The sequence below is a fragment of the Lithobates pipiens genome, unplaced genomic scaffold, assembly GCF_037356315.1.
Source record: "Lithobates pipiens isolate NorthernLeopardFrog02 unplaced genomic scaffold, aLitPip1_a1.2 Scaffold_16, whole genome shotgun sequence".
NCBI classification, from domain to species: Eukaryota; Metazoa; Chordata; class Amphibia; order Anura; family Ranidae; genus Lithobates; species Lithobates pipiens.
The window spans coordinates 408,776,690-408,804,348 of NW_027507748.1; the positions used below are offsets into that span (position 1 = coordinate 408,776,690).

Genomic DNA, 27,659 nt, shown 5'->3' on the forward strand with positions numbered 1-27,659 from the left:
GGATGTGATTTGCTGTGCGAATCACATCCGGTTCTCCCCCCGCAGCGGTGTGAACCCAGCCTTCGTCTACCGGTTTTTGTCGACGATCAGCAGCTGGGATCAATCTATGAACAAAAAAATAAAAAAACTTGTATAGCCAGCCTTACACAGACCATACACAGGTCAAATTTCAAACAATTTTTCTTTCAAAAATCAGAAATTTTGTGTGTTTTGTAGTCCGACGTTGCCACCATTGATTTTGAAATTTAACCAACCAAGCCTTCAATTAGATGTCCTGTTGCTACAGAAAATAAATGTAGTGGCCGAGAATCTTCTTTTCTTTCCAGGTCACAGCTCATGCTCATTTCTTTTTCGATTATATTTCTCACACAAATTTTCCATCATTGATTAGAAATTAGGTTGTTTAAAAAAAAAAAAAAAGTCTAATCACTCAAATTCGACGGGCACACAAAAATCGTCTGTTGCTGTGCCCCACCAATGGCGCTAAATTTGAATGAAAATTCTTAATTTTGATTTTGAAAAAAAAAATTAGTTCAGAATCGACCCATGTATGGCCAGCATTACTCCCTTAAGTAGGAAAAAACTATGGTCCCCCTGCAGGTTAATGACATTATGTGCTAGTATGCACTGCATGCTAGCATATCATAACAGACTTGCCTTTTAATTGAAGCCCTTGAGTGGTGTATTGCCACCGCTTCTATGGCTTTCATTTTCAGATTGTCTTCACCCTTCTTCCATTTGGATGGCCAAACTGTGTGGACATCTCTCATGCACGGGACTCAAAATTGTGACATAGCACTCTGATTTGACAGGACACATGCCAAATGGCTCCCACTGCTGGGGTGGGGTGGCAATACAAACGCTGGGACATTTTTTTTTACCTTAAAGTGGTTCTAGAGGCTAAAGGTTTTTTGAAGTTAAAAAAATCTGTGTGCAGCAGCCCCCCTAATACTTATCTGAGAGCCTTGTCTTGATCCAGCGATGTGCATGAGAGTATCGGCTCTCTGGGGACTTGTCCTCCTCATTGGCTAAACCAGCAGGAGGAACCAATGGCTCCCGCTGCTGTCAATCATAACCAATAAGCCGATGAGGAGAGAAAGGGGGTATGGCCAAGTCACGGCTCAGTGTGTGACTGGGCATGCAGAGCCACGGCTTGGGAATGAGCCTGCATGGGAGCCCCCACTGCAAGCTCCTTGCTCTGGGGGCATTTAACAAAAGGGAGGGGCCGGTGAGGGACTCGAGAGGAGGACGTGGGCTGCTCTGTGCAAAACCACTACACAGAGCAGGTGAGTATGACATGTTTATTGTTATTTTATTTTTACGAAGGCCTTTATTATCATTTTTATGTAGGGAATGCATTAAGCTAAAAAAAGTCCAGGCTGTAAAACCACTTTAAATGCATATAAATGTCTCAAGCAATATTTTTGACATTGCAAGAGCTTGCACAGTACCAGTTACAGATATATGCTACATGTTTTCACAAGAAATAGCAAAAGCTCTAAATACAGCCCCATTACTACCTTTCCTTGCGATAGAATTAGACCACTCTTAAGCTCTTAATGGTAGACTTTGCTTTCCAAGACATTTAGTATGACCCAATAAAATAACAGTGGTAATGCTGAAATGACAGGGAAGCAGCAGCTCTGGGAAATTTGCATTCACAATTTTCATCTCTGCCTTTCAGCAAGAAATTTGATCCGACCACACCAGCATACATTGAGGAAAGACTGCCTGTGTTGGCACAAGCATTATTTGAACTTGACAAACTTTTCATTGTGACGATATCTGTGGGAAGCAGACAAGGATTGTCCGCAGCAGCTGCTCTGCACTGTCTTACCTCATGTGATAACTGCTTTGTGAACCAAAAAATCCTGGCCTATCATCACCAAAGACACAAAGTTATTGAAGATCCAATGTAATATGATGAAATTGAGTATGTGACATTTTGCATTTGCTGAGTATGCTTTGCATTTGTGTATTGCAAGGTATATTGGAGCTGGAGCAAACTGGAGATCTGTCAGATTTCCTATTTTACTCCTTAAACTGAGCTTAAAATGATCCTTGTAAGCTGATGGGTTGTTGTGGGCAACATCTTCACTCATGAAACCTCCTTCAGACCTATTTCGGGTGTGCCACCCTGCCCACAATTATGAATAATGTGCAAAACAAATCTGCAAGCTAGAATTCGGATTCCCGCAACTAAAAACTATGGTAATTGCAGAAAATATTCCTGTTCCTGGCACACACTTTCTTGTGACATGTTTTCCTTGTCTTGTTAATACAGGCATCATGATGATGTGTTTGGATCCATAGACTCTGCATATGGCTTGTGAGAAATATAGGAAAAACATTGTTAACCGGATCAGATGCTTGACTGAAATGCTAAACTGGAGTGATAAAAGGGAACATGTTTTTGTGTTTATGTTGCTGAAATGTGTTCATTTCACCAACATACTCTTATGTTTTAGTGAACATTCACAGTATAAATAAGGCTTGCATTTAAAGCAATGTTCCTGCTTTAAGCAGGAATTGCATTTGTTTCCTACATTGATTACTGGTTTCACATGAATCTTCCAATTAGAAATACCCCTCTTCCCTCTGTGCTCACCCATATATAGACCTATGGCACCTTGGTGGACTCAGTTCTCATGGTCATTGTTGTTCAAAAAAAAAAAAAAAGTCTGAAATACAGTTTTAATATAAAACTGCTGGGGGATGCGGAAAAGTTTTCAACGCTACCCGGTATTTACATATACAAATATATACAAATGATTTATGTATGTATTGTTAATATCCACTGCTTGTTTTGACCATCACATTCACTTCTGACTTGACTGGAAGAGAGCTGACTGCCCAGACCCTGACAAGGGCTTCTTATTCTTATCCACATCCTTAGGCCATTAGTGCCTAGGCAGCCTTCCCTGGAGACCCAGCAAAGTAGCTAGAAGCTGCCGCTCACCTTCCTCTATTCTAGTGCATGAAATAGGAATACATTTTGCTGATTTTGCTGCTTGCTTGAAGTCCGGACGTATTTGCTGTGCTGGCAGCTAGTGTGCTGACTGCTTGCCTCTCTGTTGGCTTATGACTTAACGGAGCTCGTGACGCCTCAACACGCCATCCTACATCTGGTGAGAGAAGTAACCTGCTTTTAGTATATCCATGGGAAAGAACAGAAGGTTACAAAAATAGATATGATAAATAAGCACAATGATTTATAGCTACACAAGATACTTAGGCCCTAGTTATGGATAAATGAATGGCATGTGATCTAAGTGAAAGACACACATTCACTGGTAGACCATGATTTTATATATATATATATATATATATATATATATATAGTATCTCACAAAAGTGAGTACACCCCTCACATTTTGGAAATATTTTATTACACCTTTTCATGTGACAACATTGAAGAAATTACACTTTGCTACAATGTAAAGTAGTGAGTGTACAGCTTGTATAACAATGTAAATTGTCTGTCCTCTCAAAATAACTCAACACGCAGCCATTAATGTCTAAACCGTTGGCAACAAAAGTGAGTACACCCCTAAGTGAAACTGTCCAAATTGGGTCCACAGTGTCAATGTTATTTTCCAGCACTGACTTAACCCTCTTGGGCATGGAGTTCAGCAGAGCTTCACAGGTTGCCACTGGAGTCCTCTTCCATTCTTCCATGATGACATCACAGAGCTGGTGGATGTTGGAGACCTTGCGCTCCTCCACCTTCCGTTTGATTTCCATCTGCCCCACAGATGCTCAATAGGGTTTAGGTCTAGAGACATGCTTGGCCAGTCCATTACCTTTACCCTCAGCTTCTTTAGCAAGGCATTGGTCATCTTGGAGGTGTGTTTGAGGTTATTATGTTTGAATACTGCCCTGCGGCCCAGTCTCCAAAGGGAGGGGATCATGCTCTACTTCAGTATGTCACAGTACATGTTGGCATTCATGGTTCCCTCAACGAACAGCAGCTCCCAAGTGTCGGCAGCACTCATGCAGCCCCGGACCATGACACTCCCACCACCATGCTTGACTGTAGGCAAGATACACTTGTCTTTGTAATCCTCATCTGGTTGCTGCCACTAGATGTCCTTGGTGTCATGGCCAGCATCATTCAACCCACTTTCTCTGAGCCCAGGCCATCCTAGACCCTCCCCAGTCTGGGACTAGACAGTCGGGCCAGGTTCACGCTGATGCTGTGTACTTTCGATCCAGTTTTCTAGTGCAGTTGCAGTGCGACTTAATTCAATTTTGACACAATTTGATTTGATTCAGATACAGCTGCAATTTCTATGCTGGGGGAAAAAACCTGCTGGAATCATGGGACAGTAGGACAGATAAGCAATTTGAAAGTGCTTCCATTGAAGTCTATGGAGCATAGAATCTCATTGCATTGCTCCAAAGAAGGATAGAGCATTGATGCGAACAGGCTCCATAGGAACCAATGTTATTCCCTTGTCATGCGATTCAGTGCAATACGATTTACATCTGAAATCACATCAGTGTGAACCCAGGCTAAAAGGGAAAGTAGCAAAGCAATGAGCACATCTCTCTCTCTCTCTCTCTCTCACTCTGCTTTATGCACCTATCAGCCACCCTCTTACACTCTAACGCTGTTGCACAGGAGCTGAAAGAGGTAGAACACTTGGTTTAGTTCAGATACTTATACTGCTTTCATTTAAAAATACACGTACACAAATATAATGTATTAATGATTTCAGAGCTGTGTGTTTATATCTTTCTAAATGTCAGCTTTAACCCAGGGAGCTGAACGAACAAAACACTGACCTGACAGATCGTTGTACTAACGCAAGTGATATTAGTACAGCAATCTCCCCACTTAGCTATTGTATTCTGACAGGGGGAACCCCCCTGGCAGAACACACTGATCAGCACTGGTTTTCCAGCATGCTTGTTTGACAGAAGCCGATCACGGGATCGGCTTTTGTCAGACAGGCAGCTGTACACACAAGATGAAAGTTGGGGGGGGGGGGGGGTTTATACTGTACTGGCTGATTTCAGCTGATATTCGGCCTGTGTGTACCCAGCCTTAACGTGTGAACACAAAGATTATCAATTGCTGGATTACACACAAGGTAAAAAAAAATAAAAAATCAATATCCATAAAAATAAAAACATTAAAGCCAGTGCCTATGCCTTGTTATTATACTGTATACCTTATTATTGACAATACTGAGCAAGTCAGTAGAAAGAGCAATTCAATTATATTTACTGCAATAACCAATTGTTAAAGCCAAGCTCCAAACAAGCAGTAAAATATATAGATATTATCTGTTTGAACTCCCAAAGGATTTATATTTCCTTCAATTCAGTCCTGTGAGCTAGGTATCCCATACCAGATAGCACTGCTGGGTCTTGATCCTCTTTCTCTTTACCCTCTCTCTCTTTTTGTATTTATTTTTTGGACGCCCATGTGTGTTTTGCATTTTTGTCTCCCGTTATTTTAAAACACGATCATTTTAAATGGTATTTTTTAAACTGTATAATATATTTGAGTGGATTGAGTCATTTGGAACTCTTATGTTAAAGGGCTTTTTGAGATGTCATCAGTGAATACTCGGTGTACTTTTGCAATCCTCTCAGTGCTCTTGGTATGACTGGTGTATCATAGGTGTTTTAAGCTGAAGAGCTAAAAACGATCAAGAGTTCAGAAACTTCAGCTTTGCGCTGTACCTTACTGCAGTGCCTATAAAAAAGTATTGCTAGAAAGTGTCTGCTCTTTTCCAATTTGATCTGATTTTGAAGAACATTTTTGATGACGGGTTTTCATATTTGAAAATGTGTAATATTTTGAAAGCAGGCAACGCATGCCTCATAGTTATTTAATAAGGATGTTGATTCTTTCCCAGTTAGGCATGACAGAGCTAACCTAAAAAAAAAAAGAAAGAAAAAGTTTGGCAACTGAAATTTGTTTTTCAGTCTGTCAAATGTAAAAAGCATAGGGAATTAGAGGGGAGTAGTGTTGGTAGTCAGAAAAGCAACTGAGTAGGGGGACAATATAGATGGAGGAGAAGAGACTTGACCGGGGTGTCTGAAGCTTCAAGATCAGACTAAGTGCATGTTCAACCTTCCAACTTTAACACTAATAGGTAGGCTGGGTAAGGAACGCTTCCGACCAGCATGGATCAAGCTTCTTGGTCCCTGGACCTTCTCTGGTTTCTCTGATCTCGGGACAATGGAGTGGTCCAAATTGGGGTTGGACGGGAAGTAGAAGGGAGCCGTGGAGCAGTGTGTGGATCCAATAGGCCCAACTTGAAGAGCAGGTCCTTGCCGTCCGAGAGGTTTGTCACCGTATAGGTTGTGCTGTTGTGCTTGCCGTCCGAGAGCTGGAAAGGGAAGCCCCATCTATAGCAGATTGCAGAATAGATGTAACCTCTTTCATCTGCCTCCTCTTGTCCTGCGTCACCGGAGAAATATCTGGGTAGATTTGAATTGTGACCCCTTCTAGTTTAATTAAGGGGGTGTTGCGAGAGGCATGAAGAATATCCTCTTTTACTAGAAAATCTTTCAGAGACATCACTATGGGGTTGATTTACTAAAATCAAATCCACTTTGCACTACAAGTGCACCTGGAAAAAGTTTACTTGTAGTGTAAAGTGAATTTGCCTTTAGTAAATAAACCCCTATGTCCTTTTGGAGGCTTTTCTGGAGGTGGTTTTGGCCATAGGGCTCTATGGATCCTGTCGCAAGTGAAGGAGGTTTCAGGATGATCTGGGATTAAAGCGTGAAATATTTTTTCACTGTTGATTGTAAATCTACCACCGTTTCAGGGACCCTTCTCACTCTGATGTTATTTCTCCTGTTACAGTTATCTAAATCATCCAGATGGGATTGTAATTGGAGGACCGTATCTGAGAGTACCCCATGTTCTTTGCGTAGATCTACATAGGCCAAATGGAGCTTGTCTTGCTTTGTTTCCAGCATGTCAGTGCGACCTACCAGTGCAGCTATCTCCTGTGTCGGTGTGCTGGTGGATTTATGCAGCTCAGCCTGAAATTTATGAGCTGGTTTATCATACATGGCAGACAGGCTATCCTCCAAGTCTGCTTTAGTGAGGTGAGGGGTGTACTCATTGTTTTCAGAGGCTGCTGAGGGTGAATCTGGATCTGCATGTACCTGCCACAGCCAGGCACCATCTTGGGACAGCATTGCTTTTTCTCACACGTAATGCAGGTATGTTGTTAAGGACCACTGAATGGGCTTCCTCTTGCGATTCCTGAAGGTCGGCATGCACTGTTGTGTTCCGCAGGGGTGCTAGGATGTAGTACCAGAACAATCGGTGCAAAATTACTCTGGCAAACAGGTTTAAGTCTCCACTTCCCTCTGAGCTCCTGTAACTAGTGTCCATCCAGCTTTGCCCCGCATATGCGCCCCCCAGAAAAGGATATGTTAACACCCTTACATCTATAGCTATTCAGTTGGCTAGAGTCTCCCTTTAAAATGTTTTTGCCAGCCTTTAATAAAATGCCCTGTGACCGTCACTGGTCTAATTTTACTGCTGTTTGCAGAAGTCATCGTTCCCTCAGTCGCTTAATACATGAAGTGACAGCATTTATTACAACCTTGATGCCTCTAACAAGCTGCTTTCTGCTTGAATAATTAGTATATGAAGTAGGTGGGAACCTTCCATCTTCGCCTGGGGGGATTCTTGCTGCTGACATCAAGGCATTTGGAGTGGAGGATTCCTATGTGCTCCTGGGTGTTTTCCCAGTGAATGAACAGTACTTTAAAGGTATTATCCAAACAAACCTTACATCGAAAATAAGATTAAAGCATTTCTGTCTCTTTGCTTGTAATCTCAACCCCAGGCAGGAAACGGGAAGACTGATTTCTCAGACAGTCTGCAATGCTGGAAGCATTTGTCTTTGTTAATTTACATGGATAGCAGTGGTAAATCTGAAAAAGCATGCTGGTGGATTTGAGATTTCACTGGCGCATTTCAAATAATAGCACCTGACAGTTTACCAGCAGCTAAAGTTGATTTTCTCTCTGCAAAGCCAAATATTGTGTGCGAGCTGTGCAACCTGTATAAATAACTTGGAGAATGAGGCCAGAGCACGCCTTTCACTGGAGAGCAAATGACTTGACAAAAGTGAGGAGTAAGTAGAATGTGCTAGCCAGGACATGCATTTGTCATGCTCTGTGTCATTCTGTTCTCAGCCTCCTTCCTGCTCAGGGCATGATATTTATTTTGTTTATTTTTTTTTATTAATATAGTTCAGTTGATCATGGCAGCATTATAACATATACTAATCAAGTTTCCTTAAGGAAAGAAATTTTCACAACCAGATTTGATAGACCGTTTAAAGTAATTGAAAAGACTCACTTTTTTTTAAAATATAAATATCAAACATATCATACTTACCTGCTCTGTGCAATGGTTTTGCATAGAGCAGCCTTGATCTGCCTCCCTCGTCAGTGCTTCTGATTCCTCCCCCCGCTGAGTGCCCATCATGGCAAGCTGCTTGCTATGGAGGCATTCATGCAGGCGCACTCCCGAGCCGGCTTTGTGCGTCGATAGACACTGTCAGCCCTTCGTCGCCTATGCTCTTGTCTACAACACTGTATTGAGATTGGGCTCAGGTAAATATAAAGGGGGCCATGGGGGAGCTACATGCCTGTGTTAATTTCTCACAGACGAAACTAACACTATTTTAGTCGACTGAAATACAATTAAAACTAAAAACAATTCAGATGACTAAAATACGAATAAAACTAAAATGGCATTTTGGTCAAAAGACTATGACTAAAACTAAATTTAACGTCAACATTAATACTGGTTATATATCACAATGGCTGAATCTTTGTCTGTACTGCATGTTCAAACCTTTATACCATAAGTAATACCATGTTATTAGATTTTTACTCCAGGAGTATATAATGAGTTTAGAAATTCTAGAGAAATGCTTAAATGCAACTAAATCAACTAAAATGTACTGGAGATTTTAGTCGACTAAAAGTAAAACGATTCAGAGGACTAAAATATGACTAAAACTAAAATGCCATTTTAGTCAAAAGACTATGACTAAAACTAAATCAAAATTAACACTACTGCATGTTGAAGGTTTTTTTACTTTAATAGATAGAATGCATTAGGGTAAAAATAAATAAATAACCTTCATCATTTACAATCACTTTAGCAGGGCATAAGTGTAGCAGGGCGCCTACAATATGATGTCCTAAAGTCAATATTTAATGTGTATTTCCACTTTTGCAATCAAATTTCAGAAAACCCACTATGTTTTTATTTCCATTTGTACAGCATGCTTATTGACTGCAAGCATTTCTGTACAAGTTGAGGGAGTCTGTGACAAAAGAAAGGCTTAGGATAGGCTGAGTTTCCTCTCAATAAATACATACATGCATGCAGACAGTTTTTTACCCTTCATTTGGACAAACTGTTTAAATCTATTTTAGAACTGATAATGATATATGCCAGCACAGTTTCCTATCCAGCAGCTGTCCATTCTGGCTGTGGTAGGGGTTTGTGTGGTACGCAATTCAGAGCATCACACAGTCCCCCCTTTTTTCCTCACTGAACTTTATATGAAGTGTACAAAAGTATACGTAATTCACTTAACTATCACACAGCGCAATGCGATTATGTTCTGGCAAACATGAACTCCCCAGCCCCCTCAGAAACCAAGATGATTACGTAGGATTTTTCAGTGCTGGAGTTATCAGTAAAGATTATCCAAAATGTTTTTTGTTTTTTTCTACATAGTGACCAGAACAATACAGTGTTACCCTAGTAACATAGTAACACTGTACTACTCTGGGGAGGGGATCAGGATTTTTTTTTTTACACACATTAAAATTTCTTATAACTATGCATTTTACAGTTATAAGCAACCATTTAAAAAAAAAAAAAAATACTTTTAGTGTTTACTATTGTGATTAGCCCCCTGCCCGTGCCATGTGATGACTGTGACCAATCACAGAGCTCATCGCAATAGTACACAATGAATGGCATGAATCAAAGCCTTTCATTGTGTACAACTGTCAGCAGGCCACCGCTGGACATGGCTGGGTGACAGATTATACAGGAGCGCGGCCCATGGGCAATCATGGGAGGTCGTCATATGACATCCTCCCAGAACAACAGTGCACCCACCCAGCTGATATTTTACAATAGGCCAGATAGGAAGGGGTTAAGGCCACCCACTTGTGTTCTGCTTCTGAGGATCTAGATTCCACACTGGCCCAAGTGTGCAACAGGAATGTATGAGAAGGGAATGTTTTTCCATGTTGTTTTATTGTAATGGTATGTTTTTTAATTGTTCAAACCTCCAGCGATTGAGCACTATTTTTATTACATAGACAATAACCATATTCATTAGTTACTGAATGCATGGTACATGCAGACATCGAACAAATGATCCTACAAACACAAAGTGGCACATAATTGTGAAGTGGAAGGGAAATGATAAATGGTTTTCAATTTTTTTTTTACAAATAAATATCTGAAAAATGTGATGTGCATTTCTATTCAGCCCCCTTTACTCTGATAACCCTAACTAAAATCTAGTGGAACCAATTGTCTTCAGAAGTCACCTAATTAGTAATTAGTCCACTTGTGTGTAATATATTCTCAGTTAAGTACAGATGTTCTGTGAAGCCCTCAGAGGGTTGTTAGAGAACCCTAGTGAACAAACCGCATCGTGAGGGCCAAGGAACACACCAGACAGATCAGGGATAAAGTTGTGGAAAAGTTTAAAGCAGGGTTAGGTTATAAAAAAAAAAAAAAAATATCTCAAGCTTTGAACATCTCACGGAGCACTGTTCAATCCATCATCTGCAAATAGAAAGAGTATGCCACAACTGAAAACCTACCAAGACATGGGTGTCCACCTAAACTGACGGGCCGAGCATTAATCAGAGAAGCAGCCAAGAGGCCCATGGTAACTGGGTATCTGGAAGAGATGCATGGATCCATAGCTCAAGTGGGAGAATCTGTCCACTGGACAATAATTAGTCGTGCACAATTCTGGCCATTATGTGGAGTGCCATTTTAGTGGCCTAAAAGCAAAACACTATGTGTGGTTAAAAACTAACACTGGACATCACCCTGAACACACCATCCCCAAACGTGGTGGTGGCAGCATCATGTTGTGGGGATTTTTTTCTTCAGGAACAGGGAAGCTGATAACCAAATACAGGGCAATCTTAGAAGAAAACCTGTTATGCCGTGTACACACGACCAGTTTTTCCATCAGAATAAACTGATGTTTTTTTTGACAGAGTTCCACTGAAACGGACATGCCTACACACGATCACACAAAGTCCGATTGTTTAGAACGCGGTGACGTACAACACGTATGACGAGACTAAAAAAAGTTCAATAACCAGTAGCCAATAGCTGCCCTTGCGTTGTTTTTGGTCCGTCGGAACAGCATACAGACGAATGGTTTTCCCGATATAAATTTAATCCGTTGGAAAGATTTAAAACATGTTCTATTTCTAGGTCCATCAGAATTTTCTAAAGAAAAGTCAGATGCAGCCCACACACAATCGGAATATCCGATGAAGTTATTCCAATTTCATTATTATGACCTTTTCTGACAGAAAGTCCTACCGTGTGTACACGGCAATATAGTTTGCAGAAGACTTGAGACTAGCTCCCTAACCCTAAACATACAGCCAGAGCTACAATGGAATGGTTTAGATTAAAGCATATCCATGTCTTAGAATGGCCCAGTCAAAGTCCAGAACTAAATCCAATTGGGAATCTGTGGCAAAAGTTCTGTTCAGACGCTCTCCATCCAATCTGACAGAGCTTGAGCTATTTTGCTAAGAAGAATGGGCAACAATGTCACTCTCTAGATGTGCAAAGCTGGTAGAGACATCCCCAAAAAGACTTGCAGCTGTAATTGCAGCGAAAGGTGGTTCTACAAAGTGTTGACTTAGGGGGGCTGAATACAAATGCACGGCACACTTTTCAAAAAAAATTGAAAACCATTTATCATCCTTCCACTTCACAATTATGGGCCACTTTGTGTCTATCACATAAAATCCCAATAAAATACATTTACGTTTTGGGTTGTAACATGCCAAAATGTGGAAAATTTCAAGGGGTATGAATACTTTTTTCAAGGCACTGTATGCTGTAATCCAGTTGCTGTAGGCAAAGGACGTCTTTTTTAGCTATAACTAGATAGTGTTGGTTAAAAAGGGGGAAAAAAAAGAATTTCTAAGCCATGACAAATTTAGTCAGATCCCAAAGCACACTCATGAAAATAGTTTAATAACCACTAATCTTCCCTAGCTGGTTTGATATTATGTTGCTATGAGCCAAAATCAGCTGCTTTTGTCTAGTTGCCATCTGGTGTGAACTGGTCTTTCTAATTTAAGATGTGCAGAGGAACTGTTAGGATTATTAAAAGTTTTGTCTCCTCCAGGTTTATATTTTGCACTCTCAGACGGCGATTACAGACGTGCTTTTTTGTTGCCCCCCTCCTCTTGTGTTCACAGCTTTGTATTGGTGCTATTAACCCTCTGAGTTTCATGCTGTCTGGGTCTGTTTATGTACTGTACTCAAGTAAGAACAAGTCAAACATATTTTATTTTTTATTTGTGGCCCAACTGCTAGAATCTGGATTTCCCATGTTGCCTGAGACTTGTTATGGTCAATTTGTAATGTTTAAAATATTTATTCTAAATCTTTGTCTTTAGAGGATCCTAATTACTTCTGATTAATGCATGCCTTAAGCTGACTTGAGCATTGGAGACTCATCCATAGTATTTTCTACGATATATAGGACAGAGAAATTGGCCTGCTGCAGGCTGCTTCCTTCAGGCACCATCCATCTCCTGCTATGTTAAGATGGCAACATAAGCCAGCATTAAAGCAAATAATGGCATGTCTCAAGGCTACACAAATGATAGAAGAAAGTCTCTATCCAGATCAATCTTTAAAATCCTAACAAACTCCTGTGGTTTTGATAGGGAGGTAGGATGTGTCAATTTGCAGTCTAATCTGAGAAATGCAACATACATGGAGAGTGGGTTGTAAAACAGATGCTAAGAAGTTCTCTGCAAGGTCATTTTGTGCAATATCTTTACTGTAGAGTTACATAATATACTGTAGCATTGTATCTTAACATTGCAAACACTCAGCAGTCTGACAGTATGAGGACTACATTACATGCACACGCACACACACACACATACACACACACACACACTGTCAGCACACACTGTAGGCAAAAATAAATTCACATGGGGCAGACACATAAACACACTGTCAGGGCAGTCAGGCACACAGAATCCACAGAGGTTAATGTTGTCAAAAGTGTTTTTAGAAAAGTATGGTGGCCACATGTTGGAATTTTTAATATCTGTTCTATACATGGCTTCAACATTCTTCTTACATGTAAATCAATGATGTTCACATATTGCACATTTTCCTGTTGTATTTAAAGCCGATCTCCATTTTTTAAATAGTTTGTTTGGACCAATTGGTCCTAACAAACTCTTTACATTTTACTCCATCTGCTTGCTATGGGGGCACTCATGAAGGTACCCTCTCGAGCCAGGTTGTGTGTGTCCACAGATACACCTCTGGCCCTGCCCCTCACTTCCTTCAAAGAGATTGATTGACAACAGCAGGAGCCAATGGCTCCTGCTGCGGTCTGTGCCTGTGAGAGTGAGGGAGAGAACACAAGCGTTGCTACAGCCAGACACGGCACTGGATTGAATGAATAACCTGATAAGTATTTAAGGGGGTGTGGGAGCTGAACATGGAAGTTTTTTTTTTTTCCCTTACTGTATAAAATGAAGTAAGGTAAGAAACCTCATGCTGTGAGAACCTATGTAAGGTGATAATCTGTTATCTACCCAATAATGGTGGCTTGGTTGGTGTACAATCATAATGTGCTCAACAACATACTGTACAAGAGATGAAGACAGCCCTCTGACAAACTTACAGTATTAATCCCTCCCATACATGGGCTCTAGTAAAAGTCTTTAGCAACATGATGACATCTAGACCTTGTATATATGGAAGCTAACACACTTCACACAATGAATTAACAACATGTGAACATCTTCAAGAAGGTGACATATCATATAAAGCTGTGTTTCTCAACTGGGTTCCACAGAATCCTAGAGTTTTGCGAGAAGTCCCCAGGGGTTCTCCCACGATTCAACATTGTGACGGATGTATATCCGCCCAATGTTGTTTCCAGTGATTTCCTCTCTGTAGTTCCGAATTCAGAGCAGAGTCTGGAGCGATGCAGAGAGCTGTAGTTCTGAATTTAGAGCATGGAGGCGGGGAGCCGAGAATAGAGATTATGGAGGCATGGAGTCGAAGGAGCCCAGAATGGAGACCATGGAGGTGGGGAGGCATGGAGACCATGGAAATGGGGAGCCAAGGTAGCCGAGAATGAAGATTGGAGGCGGGGAGCACCAGATCAGAAGGAAAGATCCTGTCTAACTGGTAACAGTGCTGCACACTGTGGAGGTGGGAGCAGAGAAAAGGAGCACGTGGGGTGGGGGAGCAGAGAGCAGGGGGTGACATCCTTTGTATAACAGCACTGAATACAGACTGCAGAGGGGGAGCAGAGAGGGGCCACCAGGTATTAATGCACATTGACAGTACTCGCTGTCAGCGCACGTTGAAAAATTGGTATCATGTGCAGTTATTTTATTCCTGCATAGAAATATGCAACATGTATTTATTTTTCTGCAGAGGAAAAATACTCAAATGACACCAACATTATGGTGTGAACAGCACATAGAATCAGTTGTTTTCTTTATGTCTTTGCAGAGACCTACGTTAGGAAAATGCATGTCTCTGTGCATGATGTGATTAACACCAAAGTATGCTATGCAGGTCAAATCTGCACCATTTTCCATCAATTCTTATGCATGCATGTTGTGAACAAGGCCCAACCGTTCCATAGTCTGCTGTCCTATTTATGAATCATATTTGGGAGTTTTGTTTAAGTTCAGTAAGGCCTCGTTCACAGCATATGTGCAAAAAAACTGATGGAAGGTATGTGTAAATTTGACTTGCTTTGAATATTTTGGGCTTGCTCTAACGTAGGTCTCTGCAAGGACATAAAAAAAGATTGATTTCTATGTGCCCTGTTTGCACTATAATATTGGTGTCAGTTGTGTTCTAATATTCTGTTATTCAAAGCTATTTCTATAATAATTATGTTTATATCTACAGATCCAATGTTCTGTGAGCTGTAGTTCTGAAATGTTAGAAGGGGTTCCCCGAGATCTCAGACTTTTTGCCAAGGGTTCCTCCATGGTAAAAAGGTAGAGAAACACTGATATAAAGTGTATGCACATGGGACTTTCTCTCTCCAAAATTTGGAGAAAGAGTTATCACTGTGGCTGCCACACTCACATAGCTGTATTTAAAGAGCATGTGCTACCATGGACACATTATAGGAACCGGTGCACCTTGCTGATAGTTATAGGGATTTCTACGAGTATGAGGACTATTTATTTATCCATTACAGGCATATGGCGCCGATAATTTTACACAACACTTTACATGTATATTGTACATTCACGTCAGTCCCACTCTGCCCAAACATTTTTAAATCGTTTTTTCAATGATAAATGTATAGAAAGTTTGTCATCAAATTTCATAGACTATAGCCGAATCCACGTGACTTGTTAGTTCTGCAAGCCTGCAGAAGTCAGGGTTTGTAAGACAATATCGTCTTACATTTGCATTTCCTTTTCTCCCAGTTTTATACTGAGACTGATATACCATGTGTAGGGTAAAACTGCTTTTAGGAAGCTTCTCTGCAATTTGGCACTAATTGTAGCCTTTGTTTTAGGAAAAAAGAGGGGAAGATAATAAGAGATATAATTTTGCTTAGACGAGGATACACAATCACAGACCTTGACTGATTTCTCCTTGGTAAAGTCTCACACAAGCATTCTCTTTGATTCACAGAGAAGCGTGAGAGCTGTGCTATGCATCAGGAAGGCTTTCGCTCTACTCAGGTTTTTTTGTATGTTTTGAGTATTTTAGTTTCAATTGTTGTTGCTCTGCCAGCACTTTGATGGGTTTTCTCAATTGGGATAAGCACCCAATTAAAAAAGTCTTTGCCTTTCCTATCTTCTCCATTCCTTTCCTTTCAGCAGTTTTATGTGTACTTTGTTTTATTCATTTATGAAATTTTCATATAAGTATTTTACAGTCATGTGTCTTGGTCAGTTTGGAGAACATGCAAACTCCAGACAGATAGTGTCGTGGTTGGGATTTGAAACGACAACCCTATTGCTACCAGACAGAAGTGCTAATCATGTTTGAGGGAGCTGGAAAGTTATGTATACAAGAAGTTTTTAGAGCCAGTTAAGGCTTTTCAAATTGAAGTGATCACTTTTAGGGGCCCTGAAGGTGTGAATGCCCCCCCCCCCCCCAATGTGGTGATGCCCATTGTGGTTCCCGGGCTTTCCAACTTGCATGAGGAGCCTGGGCCCACGGTAAATGCCTCTTACAGTGAGAGGAGGAGAAAATGTTCTTGTGACTAATGAATCTGTATGTGTATTATGTCACTTCCAGGTTCACAGCTGTCATTCCTAGGCTACTGTAGCAAGGATGCAGCTACTCAAACACAATCTGTGCTTGATTAGCTGTTTTGGAGGGCAGAGGAGACATTGGGGGCAAAAAGGGACCTGTCACTAGCCTAATGCTATTGCATAGGAGCTTGTTAACATCTTTGTGGTAAAAAGAAAAACAAATATACAAACAATGTATCCAGGGGCACCGTTGATTGTAGTGTGAAAGCCTGAGGGCGTTTCACACTACAACAGTGCGCTGACAGGACGTCAGGGAAAAGTCATGCCAGCAGCTTCTTTGGAGCGGTGAAGGAGCGGTGTGTTTACCGCTCCTCCACCGCTGCTCCCCATTGAATTCAATGGGGCAGCGTTGTAATACCGCCGGCAAAATGCCGCTATTGTGGCGTACTGCCGGCGGTTTTAACCCTTTCTCAGCCGCTAGTGGGGGTAAAAGCGCCCCGCTAGTGGCCGAAATGCGCCGCAGATCCGGCGGTAAAATGCCGCTAAAAATAGCGGCGTTTTACCACCCATGCTATGGGCGGTGTGGTGGGAAAGGGGTCTTAAGGCCGACTTGTTTGGTATCTATTTACTATCAACAACTATTTATTCAACTATTTGGTATCAACAAATATTTACTCAATGTTTATATTTTACCAAAACATGGAGTGTAATAATGTGTTTGTTTTTTTACCAATAATATGCGTTTGATAAAAATGGCATGCAAATATCATGCAACATAAATTGCAACTACCACCATTTTATTCTCCAGAGTCTCTGCTTTCAGAAAATATATATATAGTTTTGGGGGGGTTAACTATTTGACCCCCAGGCCAATTCTGAAATTTTCGGACATTTTTCAGAACTAAAACTTCCATCATGCCACAGCCTTTAGAAGTCATGCTTGTCAGTCTTAAAATGCCTCATGGGCCTTTTAGTTCCGCAACAGCTGGAGGGCAACAGGTTGAACACCATGCCCTAGAGAATAAAAGTGTGGGTGTTGCAATGGTTTATGCCACATATTTGCTTAGCAGTTTTTAAAATGTAAATGTTTTGGGGAAAAATAAGCAAATTAATTATAGTGAACACAAACACAATATTATACCCAATTTTTTTGACACACTTAATGTGATTTGGCCCCTACCCCTGCTCCCTCTTCACTGGATTTGACTGACAGCAGCTGGAGACAGCATGTCGGTTTCTGTGTGAAGAGGGAGAGAGGGAAGAAGACTGAAGCTAGGCATAGCCAGGGGTTAGGTAAGTGTTTGGAGGAGGAAAGGGGGCACAGCAAATCCTAAAATGTGTTTTGTGAACCTCAGGACATGAAATATGAACAAAGCATATTACTTTATAGTGTGTACTTGTCTCAATTAAAATCACAAAAAAGTGTAATTTCTGTCTGTTGCTTTGTTCCTCTGCTATCAGCATGAATCACTCCTGACAAGTTTTTCTGACACCAAGTGAAAAATGGTGACCGTAGAGGGACCTCCAGCTGATTGACAGCCTCAGCTCTGAGGTTCCTGTGTGCTGTGTGAAGGTGGTGTGTCTCTTCTCTCCAATCAGCTCTCAGAGCTCTCCTCACTGAGCTCTGCAGAGTGTCACTTTAGCTCTCCGGCACTTTATTCTGAACTCTCAGACAAGCGTATAAATTCAGCACTTTGAACGGATGTAGAGGCGAGAAGACTGCAGATAGACAGATACAACTTATGTAGGAAGTTTCTATGTATCACATGAGAATAGTCCCTTCACTGGGTATACACAAGGATTACAACCACTGTAATGCAGGGAATACGTTAATGCATCATCATTGGCACCTGCTTGGTATAAATAGTTAATCATACACCTGACTCTAATCTTACAAAATCCTTGTGCATGTGTAAGAATTGATGCTGGCTTAAATCCAAAGGATAGTCACACCAAATATTGATTTGATTTACATTTTTCTCTGTTCGCTCCCTTTTCATTTTGTAAATTGATAAAAAAAATAAACTCATCAAATTCTTACCTTACAGTACCATATATATATATATATATATATATATATATATATATATATATATATATATATATACTTTATTCATAGAAAGATGCAGTTTGAATCTGTAATATCAATCAAATACAGAGAGCTGTCTAGATGTTGGGACGACTCTTCCAACAGCATTCATCAAGCTTATCTGTTCTCATGTGACCTCCATTGCTGAGTTTCCTTGGCTGATAACCCTGGCACAAAAAGGACTCGTATGACCTAACCCATAAGTTAGATAGATATCTTGCTAACCTTCAGCCCTGGCTCACACTGGAGCGTTTTTACATGTCAAATCAGCAGCAATTGCCATCAATGGTACTGTCCTATTTGGTGCGACGCCACATCTTTGGCGCTGCACCTATTTCAAAAAGTAGTTTCTGTAATACTTTTTGCGATTTTCGAGCTGCGATTTAAATTGACATCTGTGCAGAAACCTGCACAGATGTCTCTGAAATCGTGGCCAAAATCGGCACTGACATGTAGGAGTGAAATCGTGCGAGTTCAACTGAACTATCACAGCTCCATTCCCGCAGCTCAGTGTGAACCTAGGGTTCCTGCCAGGGACAGTCCAATGTATTAAGGATAAGTCCTTCAAATTTGACTAAAATTGAACAAGTTTACAATAGAACAACTTTTTAGTGGAATAAAATTTAACTTAGACACATACTAAATTAAGTAATGAGAGAAATTAAAATGGACTATTTGCATCTGCGTTTGGTGTTTAGATGCAACGTTTGGCAGAAAAGCTAACAACCCATATCAGGTTTGGTCAACAGTAACTTCCTATTTTGAAGATACTGTTACAGTTTTTATATTTAATCATAAAATACATTGCATTCTCTGGTAAATGTGGTTGCTTGCTAATACTGCATTGTGGTTCCAATGTTGACCTAATGCGAGTAGAATAATCTATTTAAAAATATTACTTTGAAAAATGTATATTGTTAGAAAATTTAAGGACTCTGAAATGTATGTGAATGGTCATACACATCACAAAAATGTGTCTTTTTTTTTTTTTTGATATTTCAAAATTATATTTTAAAGTGGAGTTCCATCCAAACGTGGGCGCTCCACTTAACTGCTTCCTCCCCACCTCCGGTGCCACATTTGGCACATTTCAGGTGGGGGGGGGGGACAGGTACCTGTTTTGGCAGTAACCTACCCCCACTTCTGGGAGACTGCACTACGGTGACGTCCCTCTGAAGTTTGCCCCCCCCTTCTCCTTTCTTCACTGCCGGGCCAGTTAGAAAGCGCAGTGCACTTCGCACATGTGCAGTAGTGAACTGGCTGTGAAGCTGAAAGGCTTTACTGCCGATTTCCCCCTACAACGAATGGCAGCGGCAGCACCCGAAAGCCAATCCAAAAATCCATTGCTCTAAATAATTTAAAAATCTCTTTGACCTGTCTCAAACTATAACATGCGCATTTTATCTTTCTTGCCGAATTACTGGCTATTAGTAAATACTGTAGTTATCAGAATCAGGTATGTTGGCCATTAGGAGTTTGACTTTTGTACAAGGAATTATTCTGATCACTCTCATTTTGCTGCATAAGTAAATACTAGTACAACATCATACACTGAAGAATTCAGTCTGTTTTGAACAAGTAAATCTTCCAAAGGTGTTTTTTTCAGTTGATATGCACGTTACTGTACCTGTTCAGTGCTTTTAATGGTCCATACTGTCAAATATGCACTAACTATACTGCTATGCCTTCTGGATTACTCAAAAGAACTGTCTCTAAGATGTTACAAGTTTTAAGTTTTTCTTATACTTTTCTAATTAGTGAGAGAACTATATCTAAATCCATTGTGTATAACATCGGTGGACAGAATTTATGCTACCCTGTTGCATATCTACTCATCTCAGCCAACATTCAACTAATACTAAAATTACTTTTATTTTTTAGCAGGGTAGATTTATCAACCTAATAAACCATCTTTTTTGCTAGGTCATGCTCAATATAAATCTGCTTGGTAACAACTACACCGATCACTTACCGTAAATAATCCTTGGAACAGTTTTGTCACTTGTCCAAATCAGAATGTGTATGGGTGGCCCTAATGGCAACGCATAGATATGACATTGTTCAGCCTTGTTTATGGAAAAAAAAGCAAACTGTGTTTTGTTGCTGCTGTTACTTCAGCTCTGAAAAAAATTGGACATTTTATTAAAAAAGAACTTGGTAAAGGGCACACATTAAGTTCTTTTGTATGAGCGTTATAAATTAGTTTAATTATAATTCTACTTGTTTCATAGTCCGGATTCAAGGATTGTAGCCAAACTCAAGGGAGCATTCCAGGAGGGTTAGTGTAATTATAGAGACCAACAAGCCTGAAAAATCCTGCTATTAGCTCAGTTATAGGAACCGCTTCACCAGCTCAGTAGCTGCAACCAGAGTTGATCTGAAGCCCAAGCAATACTGTCCTCTTCCCAGAGATACCAATTGGAAAATTGCAAAGGGCCCAGCTGGTGAAAAACCCATGCCAACTTTTCTGTGGATGCTTGTATTTTTATCATGCTGCTTTGCTGAAAGCTTTAATTTTAAGAAATACAAAATAGGGTTGAGATTAAATGTCAGTGTTTTTAAAAAATAAATAAAAATAAAATAAATAAATATATATATATATATATATAATTACAGCAACTGTGAAAAAAATATATAATATATATTTGTATTAATCATACGTACCTAGGTGGATGCTGCATCTGTCCCCCACCAGCTCCAACACTGTGAACCAAGCAATCAAACACCGCTGATCGCTTGGATCTCACAGCTCTCTGCTCACTGGAGCGTTGGGCTGTGGAAGGGGTGGAATCAGCCGCCTCAGGCTCTCAGTGGCACACTGAGTGGCTGAGCCAGGTGCCAGTCCAGGCATGTTGGCGGATCCAGACTTCATTGTCCCAATTTTTTCCAAGCCTGCACCAGCTCTGTGATGTTAGCCGACAGCGGGCTTCAGAATGCTGTCTGCTAAAAATAGGTCACAGGAGTGCAGAACTAACTGCACTCCTAGGATTCACAGGAAGAAGTACAGCCACACAAGCTTTGGCTGTACTTCTCTTTTAATTCTTGCATGATGTTTAAAAACAGACTTGAGTGGAGAAAATTCATCAGGCTGGTTGTACAATAGTTGATTAGTCTGACTTCTGTACAGCCAGCCACATACGCGGTTTGAAATTTGGCTAGTCCTTGCTGAACCGGCAGAATTTCGATCCATGTATGGATGGCATCAGGGTTACATAAAGGGGCAGGTTAGAGAGAAAATGAGAAAATATACAAATGTATTAAAAATGATACCCTTGTGTCCTGTCTTCCATTTCAGGTTCAGGACTTTTGTAGGTATAGGTGGCTGCTCAATAGAGAAACAATGCCTTGTTTTCAAATACTAAATAAAACATTATTTTGGAAGTAATTATATGTTTATTTCAAACATTTTTAATGCCTCTTTCTCCCCTAGGTTGAAGATGCCATGCTGATGTTCGACAAAACTACCAACAGACATCGAGGTAAGTGCCTCAGCTTCTCATAGTTTTTTTTTTAAGTTGCAAGATATTTTGGATGTTACCAATGCTTACAGTGGCTATGCTTGTTTGTGTGATCTAGATAAGTTGCTACATTTATCTTGGTTTCGCGTCTCTGCTGACAGGAGTCATAAATGATATCTATAATATGCTCTTGTATTCTCAGAAGAAATTACCACAAAATGTTAGAAGCAGACAGCCCCTATATAAGCTTAGGTGAAGTGTATTAACCACTTTAGCCCCGGTAGATTTGGTCCCTAAGAGCCGGTTCACACAGGGGCGACTCAGATCCGACTTCAGGTCGCCCCTAGTCGCCTTAAGTCGCGCTACATGTAAAAATCAATGTAAGTGAATGAGAGCCGTCTTAATGCACACTACTGAAGTCGCTCTGACTTCAGAAAAGGTTCCTGTACTACTTCTATCCGACTTGTAGGAGACTGGCACCCATTGATTTCAATGGAAGTCTCCTCCAAGGCGGATCTCCGTCTATACGGAGGCGACTCTCACAGAATTATCAGCTCTCGAGAGGGAACTCCACGTCAAATTTATTGAAAAAATTTGGCGTGGGTTCCCCTACTGAGAGCATACCAGGCCCTTAGGTCTGGTATGGATTTTAAGGGGAACCCCCTACGCTGAAAAAACGGCGTGTGGGTCCCCCCCAGATCCATACCAGACCCTTATCCGAGCACGCTACCCGGCAGGCCAGGAAAGGGGGTGGGGACGAGCGTGCATCCCCCCTCCTGAGCCATACCAGGCCACGTGCCCTCAACATGGGGGGTGCCTTGGGGAAGGGGGGGCCGCGCTGCCCCCCCACCCCAAAGCACCTTGTCCCCATGTTGATGAGGACAAGGGCCTCTTCTCGACAACCCTGGCCGTTGGTTGTCGGGGTCTGCGGGTGAGGGGCTTATCGGAATCCGTGAGCCCCCTTTAACAAGGGGGCCCCCAGTTCCCACCCCCCACCCTATGTGAATAAATATGGGGTACAATGTACCCCTACCCATTCACCTGTGAAATAAAATGTAAAAAAAAAAACACAACACACAAGGGTTAAAATTGTTTATTGCACAGCTCCAGGGGTCTTCTTCCCTCTTTGGGGGTCTTCTCGCCAGACTCCTCCGCTATCTTCTGCTAGCTCTTTTACTAGCGGAGGAGCCTGGCTTTCTTCTTCGCCGCCGCCCTCTTCTTTTCCGACTTCAGGGGTCTTGTTCCCTCTTCGGTTCTTCTTGTCGCCACTGCCGCTGTCGCCATCTTCTGTTCTTCTCTTCTGGAGATGTTGCCTCGTCGCTGTCTCTGGTCACAATGACAGGCACGCGGCGTGCGGCGACTTATATAGGGACATCGCCGGATGATGCCCCCCCATTATGATGTCACAGTCCCAGAGGATGCTGGGACTTTGACATCATAATGGGCGGGGACATCATCCGGCGATGTCCCTATATAAGTCGCCGCATGCCGCATGCCTGTCATTGTGACCGGAGACAGCGACGAGGCAACATCTCCAGAAAAGAAGAAGAGAAGAACAGAAGGCAGTGGCGACAGAAGACCGGGCCACCGCTTGTAAAAGAGCTAGAAGAAGGCGCGGTGGCCCGGCAAGAAGAACCAAAGAGGGGGACAAGACCCCCGAAGAGGGATGACAAGACCCCCGAAGTCGGAAGAAGAGGGCGGCGAAGAAGAAGAAAGCCGGGCTCCTCTGCTAGTAAAAGAGCTAGCTGAAGATAGCTGAGGAGTCCAGCGAGAAGACTCCCGAAGACGGAAGAAGACCCCCGGAGCTGTGCAATAAACTATTTTAACCCTTGTGTGTTGTGTTTTAAAAAAAAAAAAATCACAGGTGAATGGGTAGGGGTACATTGTACCTCATACTCATTCACATAGGGTGGGGGGCCGGGATCCGGGGGCCCCCTTATTAAAGGGGGCTCACGGATTCTGATAAGCCCCCACCCGCAGACCCCCGACAACGGACAGGGTTGTCGGGAAGAGGCCCTTGTCCTCATTCCCGGCCCCCATTCGCGGCCCCCCTTCCCCAAGGCACCCCCCCATGTTGAGGGCACACGGCCTGGTACGGCTCAGGGGGGGAGGGCGCTCGCTTGTCCCCACCCCCTTTCCTGGCCGGCCGGGTAGCGTGCTCGGGGAATCAGGGCCCCGGGGAATCAGGGTAAGGTCCTTCCTAGGGAGGACCGTGTAATACCCGTTGCACGTTTTGTGTCACTCTTTATGTGTGTTTGAGTTTTTGGGTGTGTTTCACACAAAAGGGAGTGCACAGGGTGTGCGCTCTCAAACCAGCTCTATTGGCTTATTGCATGTAAATATGTGGCCGATCAGTGCCAAGGCCCACCCCACCGAGAGGATGCATATTTGCATGCGTTCAACGCCAAGACGTTTAAGTGGTTCTAAAAGCAGAAGGTTATTTTAACCTTAATGCATTCTATGCATTAAGATAAAAAAGCTTCTGTGTGCAGCAGCCTCCCTTAATCCAGCAATGTGCACGAGAGCCTTAGCTCTCCGTAGACTCTCCCTTCTCGCTGACTGAGACAGCAGCAGGTGCCATTCGCTCCCACTACTGTCAGTCACAGCCAGTGAGCCAATGAGGAGAGAGAGGGGCCAAGCCACGGCGGTGTGTGAGAATGAAAACACACAGCAGTGGCTTGGCAGCCCCCATAGCAAGCAGCTTGTTCTGAGAGCAGGAGGGAGGTGCCAGGAGCACCATCAGGGGTCCAGAGAAGAGGAGGATCGGGGCTGCTCTTTGCAAATCCACTTTGCAGAGGAGGTAACATATTTGGTTTTTTTTTGTTTTTTGCCAAGCTTTTAACATCACTTTAAACTAGCCATACACTAATACATTTATAAAAGACCATTTGAACAAAAATGCTGAGTACATTCGATGACTTGCTAAATGTTGTTTGAAAGTACTTCAAAATGTAGTTTGCTTTTACCAATTCTGATGCTGTAACAACTAAATCCAGGAGCAGGGTAAAAAAGAGCCCAGCGATGAGCTTTACATTTCATTTACTGCTTGTTAGGAATATGTAAATTATTGGTTCATAGCCTTGTACAGGTTCACTTTAAACCAAAACACTATCTAGCCAATGAATTTTAACCACATAAATCTTTCCTTAAAAATTGAAGTGGAAAATATAAGAAATTGTGTGAATATTTCTAGATTTTGACACACAAGATTTGACTTTCACAAGTTAGGCTGCAGCAACACTTCACCACTAGTTTCTTCATTTTTTTTTTTCTTTGTATTTGTTTTCTATGCAAATGGAAAGTCATAAACTGTGACTTTTATGGGTATTTATTGATCTCTCATTGATTACCAGACATGAGAATGTGTTGTCTGGAAGGAGTGTTTTTCTTTTTTTCCATTTTATATGTCTGTTGCAAACAAATGGCTTATGTTTAACACGCTATTAGTACATAGTAATACTTCCGTGAGATAAGATTTACATATATGCCATTGTTTTATTTTTGGCCTCAGAGACAATTAAAGCAGATCTATGGTCAAAGCGGTTTTGTTTTGTTTTTCTGTACAGAGTGTGAAGGAAATAGAGCCTCAGTCAGGTTTTTATTGTTGACAGTGCCCATGTTGGAAGTAAGGGGAAATCTCTACAAGGGCTAACACTTTTATTTTAAAATAGTGGGAAATATTTTTGTTTTAGCTAGGAGGCTCCCACCGACTTATTGTTCTTTTGATAGGTAGTTGGTGGGAGGAAGCGAAGGAAAATCCCCATCATGGGGTCACAAAGCAATAAAAACCTCAGAGATTATATCCTTTCCCTGTTCGATACAGAATGAAAATAATAGTTTTACCTGGAGTTCGTGTATATGTGTATATTATCAAGAAAAAAAAAGCACTAACTATTCAATAGTATTAATCTTTCATGTTGATTTAAAAGAAAACTGCTATGTTGTGTATATCTGCCCCCCCCCCCCCCTTCCCCCAAAAGAAAAAAAAAAATGTAAACTTATAATATTTGTTTTGAAAAAACAAACAACACATATTACACTTGCCTGCTCTGTGCAATGGTTTTGCACAGAGCAGCTCCGTTACTCTTCTTCTAGGATCCCCTGCCCATTCTCCTGGCTCCTCCCCCCTTCTATATTCAAAGGTTTTGTATGAGTTTTTAATATATACCTTTTTTGTATTTTTAATTTTCATTTTTGTTTTAAAACGTATACTACAATTAAAGTCTTTTAGAGATGAGATATAGTTAAGTTATGCCAAAATATGGTATATGAAATGTTTTTGATGTTTTTTATGTATTTTAATTAATTGATATGTATCTGTAGCGCTTTTATGAATTAAATACCAAATGTTGTTGCCTGCTTCCAACATATTCAGCTGTTTAGCCAATTAAAGCTTGTAATCTTGGGATTAGGTTCCACTCATGAGATCAGGGTGCGATGTTTTATGACCAATAGTAGGGGAAGAGTGATTATTTAAGGCTCCAGGAAGAAGGCAGCATGATCTTCCTGATGATGTAGAATTGCAAAATGCATTGAGGCTGCATGCACGCATTCACTTGATGTCAAATACAGTTTGTCCTTGGGCTTAGCTTCTGCTCCATTTAGAACGCACACCAGTTTGAAGTGAGTGGTAGGGATTACCCTGAAGGCTGTCTGTGTTGGTACTGACTATAGCACCAATAAAGAAGAGTGAATTTTGACACCTATTGTAATAAGCCAAAGCTATATTAAATTACTAGACTATGACATCATCTTCTTTGGGTGTTCTTTTGTGATATTATGAGAGCGAACGAACTGGAGAGACAGGGTTGGTGAACCCCGCTTATGCCGCTACGAGATATTAGTCCCAGATTGGATTTCTTTTGAAGACTTTTTTTTTTTAATATAGTTTGATGTACTTTTTATGGTTTATTACATTTTTGTTTTATTTTATTATTGAGCACATTAGCGCCTTACTTTTAACAATTTTACACATCTTTGTGTCCATTGACACACAGCGTGGCTTGTCCCGTCCCTGGGCCCTCCTTACAGGTTGTGATTGACAGCAGCAGGAGCCAATGGCTCCCACTTCTGTCTCTGAGCCTTGTGAGGAGAAAGAGAGAGAGCGGAAAGAGTGACTGCTCTTGTGCACAGCACTGGATTGAGCTAGGGCTTAGGTAAATTTAGGGAGGGGGGCTGGGGGGAGAGCAGAAGACAGACGGTTTTTACATTAAGGCATAGGATGCTTTAAACCTTCTAGCTTTACAGCCACATTTACTCTCTCAATCAACATTTATCAAATGATAAAACAATTATGATACCCACATATAAAGTCTAAACGATATCTTCATAAAAAATTGTGTAGTAATATAGTGAAAACCATATAAAGTCACTTAATCCTCCAACACACTGTGAATAAAAATCTTTTGCTCTTAAAAAAAATAAAAGTGTCTCCTTCTTCTAACAGCTTCACATGAAAATGTGAATCTGCTCACCTTGGAACTGACCTCAAAATCATAAGAGGTCCGAACAGGCTCTATGCAATATTGGCAAAGAATCCACCCTTAATGGAAACTGACAGATCACTCCAGCTCTTCTTAGTGTGCGTCCATATGCTTATGCAG

At 41.4% G+C, this 27,659-nt stretch overlaps 1 protein-coding gene across 12 annotated transcripts in view; it reads left to right on the top strand.

Annotated features, from left to right (window-relative positions):
• Positions 1-27,659, top strand: part of MSI2 (musashi RNA binding protein 2) — an 845,284-nt gene that overhangs the window by 396,988 nt on the left and 420,637 nt on the right. For all 12 annotated transcript variants that reach the window (XM_077482429.1, XM_077482423.1, XM_077482428.1 and 9 more), the window contains one exon: positions 22,029-22,077. In XM_077482429.1, the coding sequence (XP_077338555.1) occupies positions 22,029-22,077 (49 nt within the window). The remainder of the gene's footprint in view (positions 1-22,028; positions 22,078-27,659) is intronic.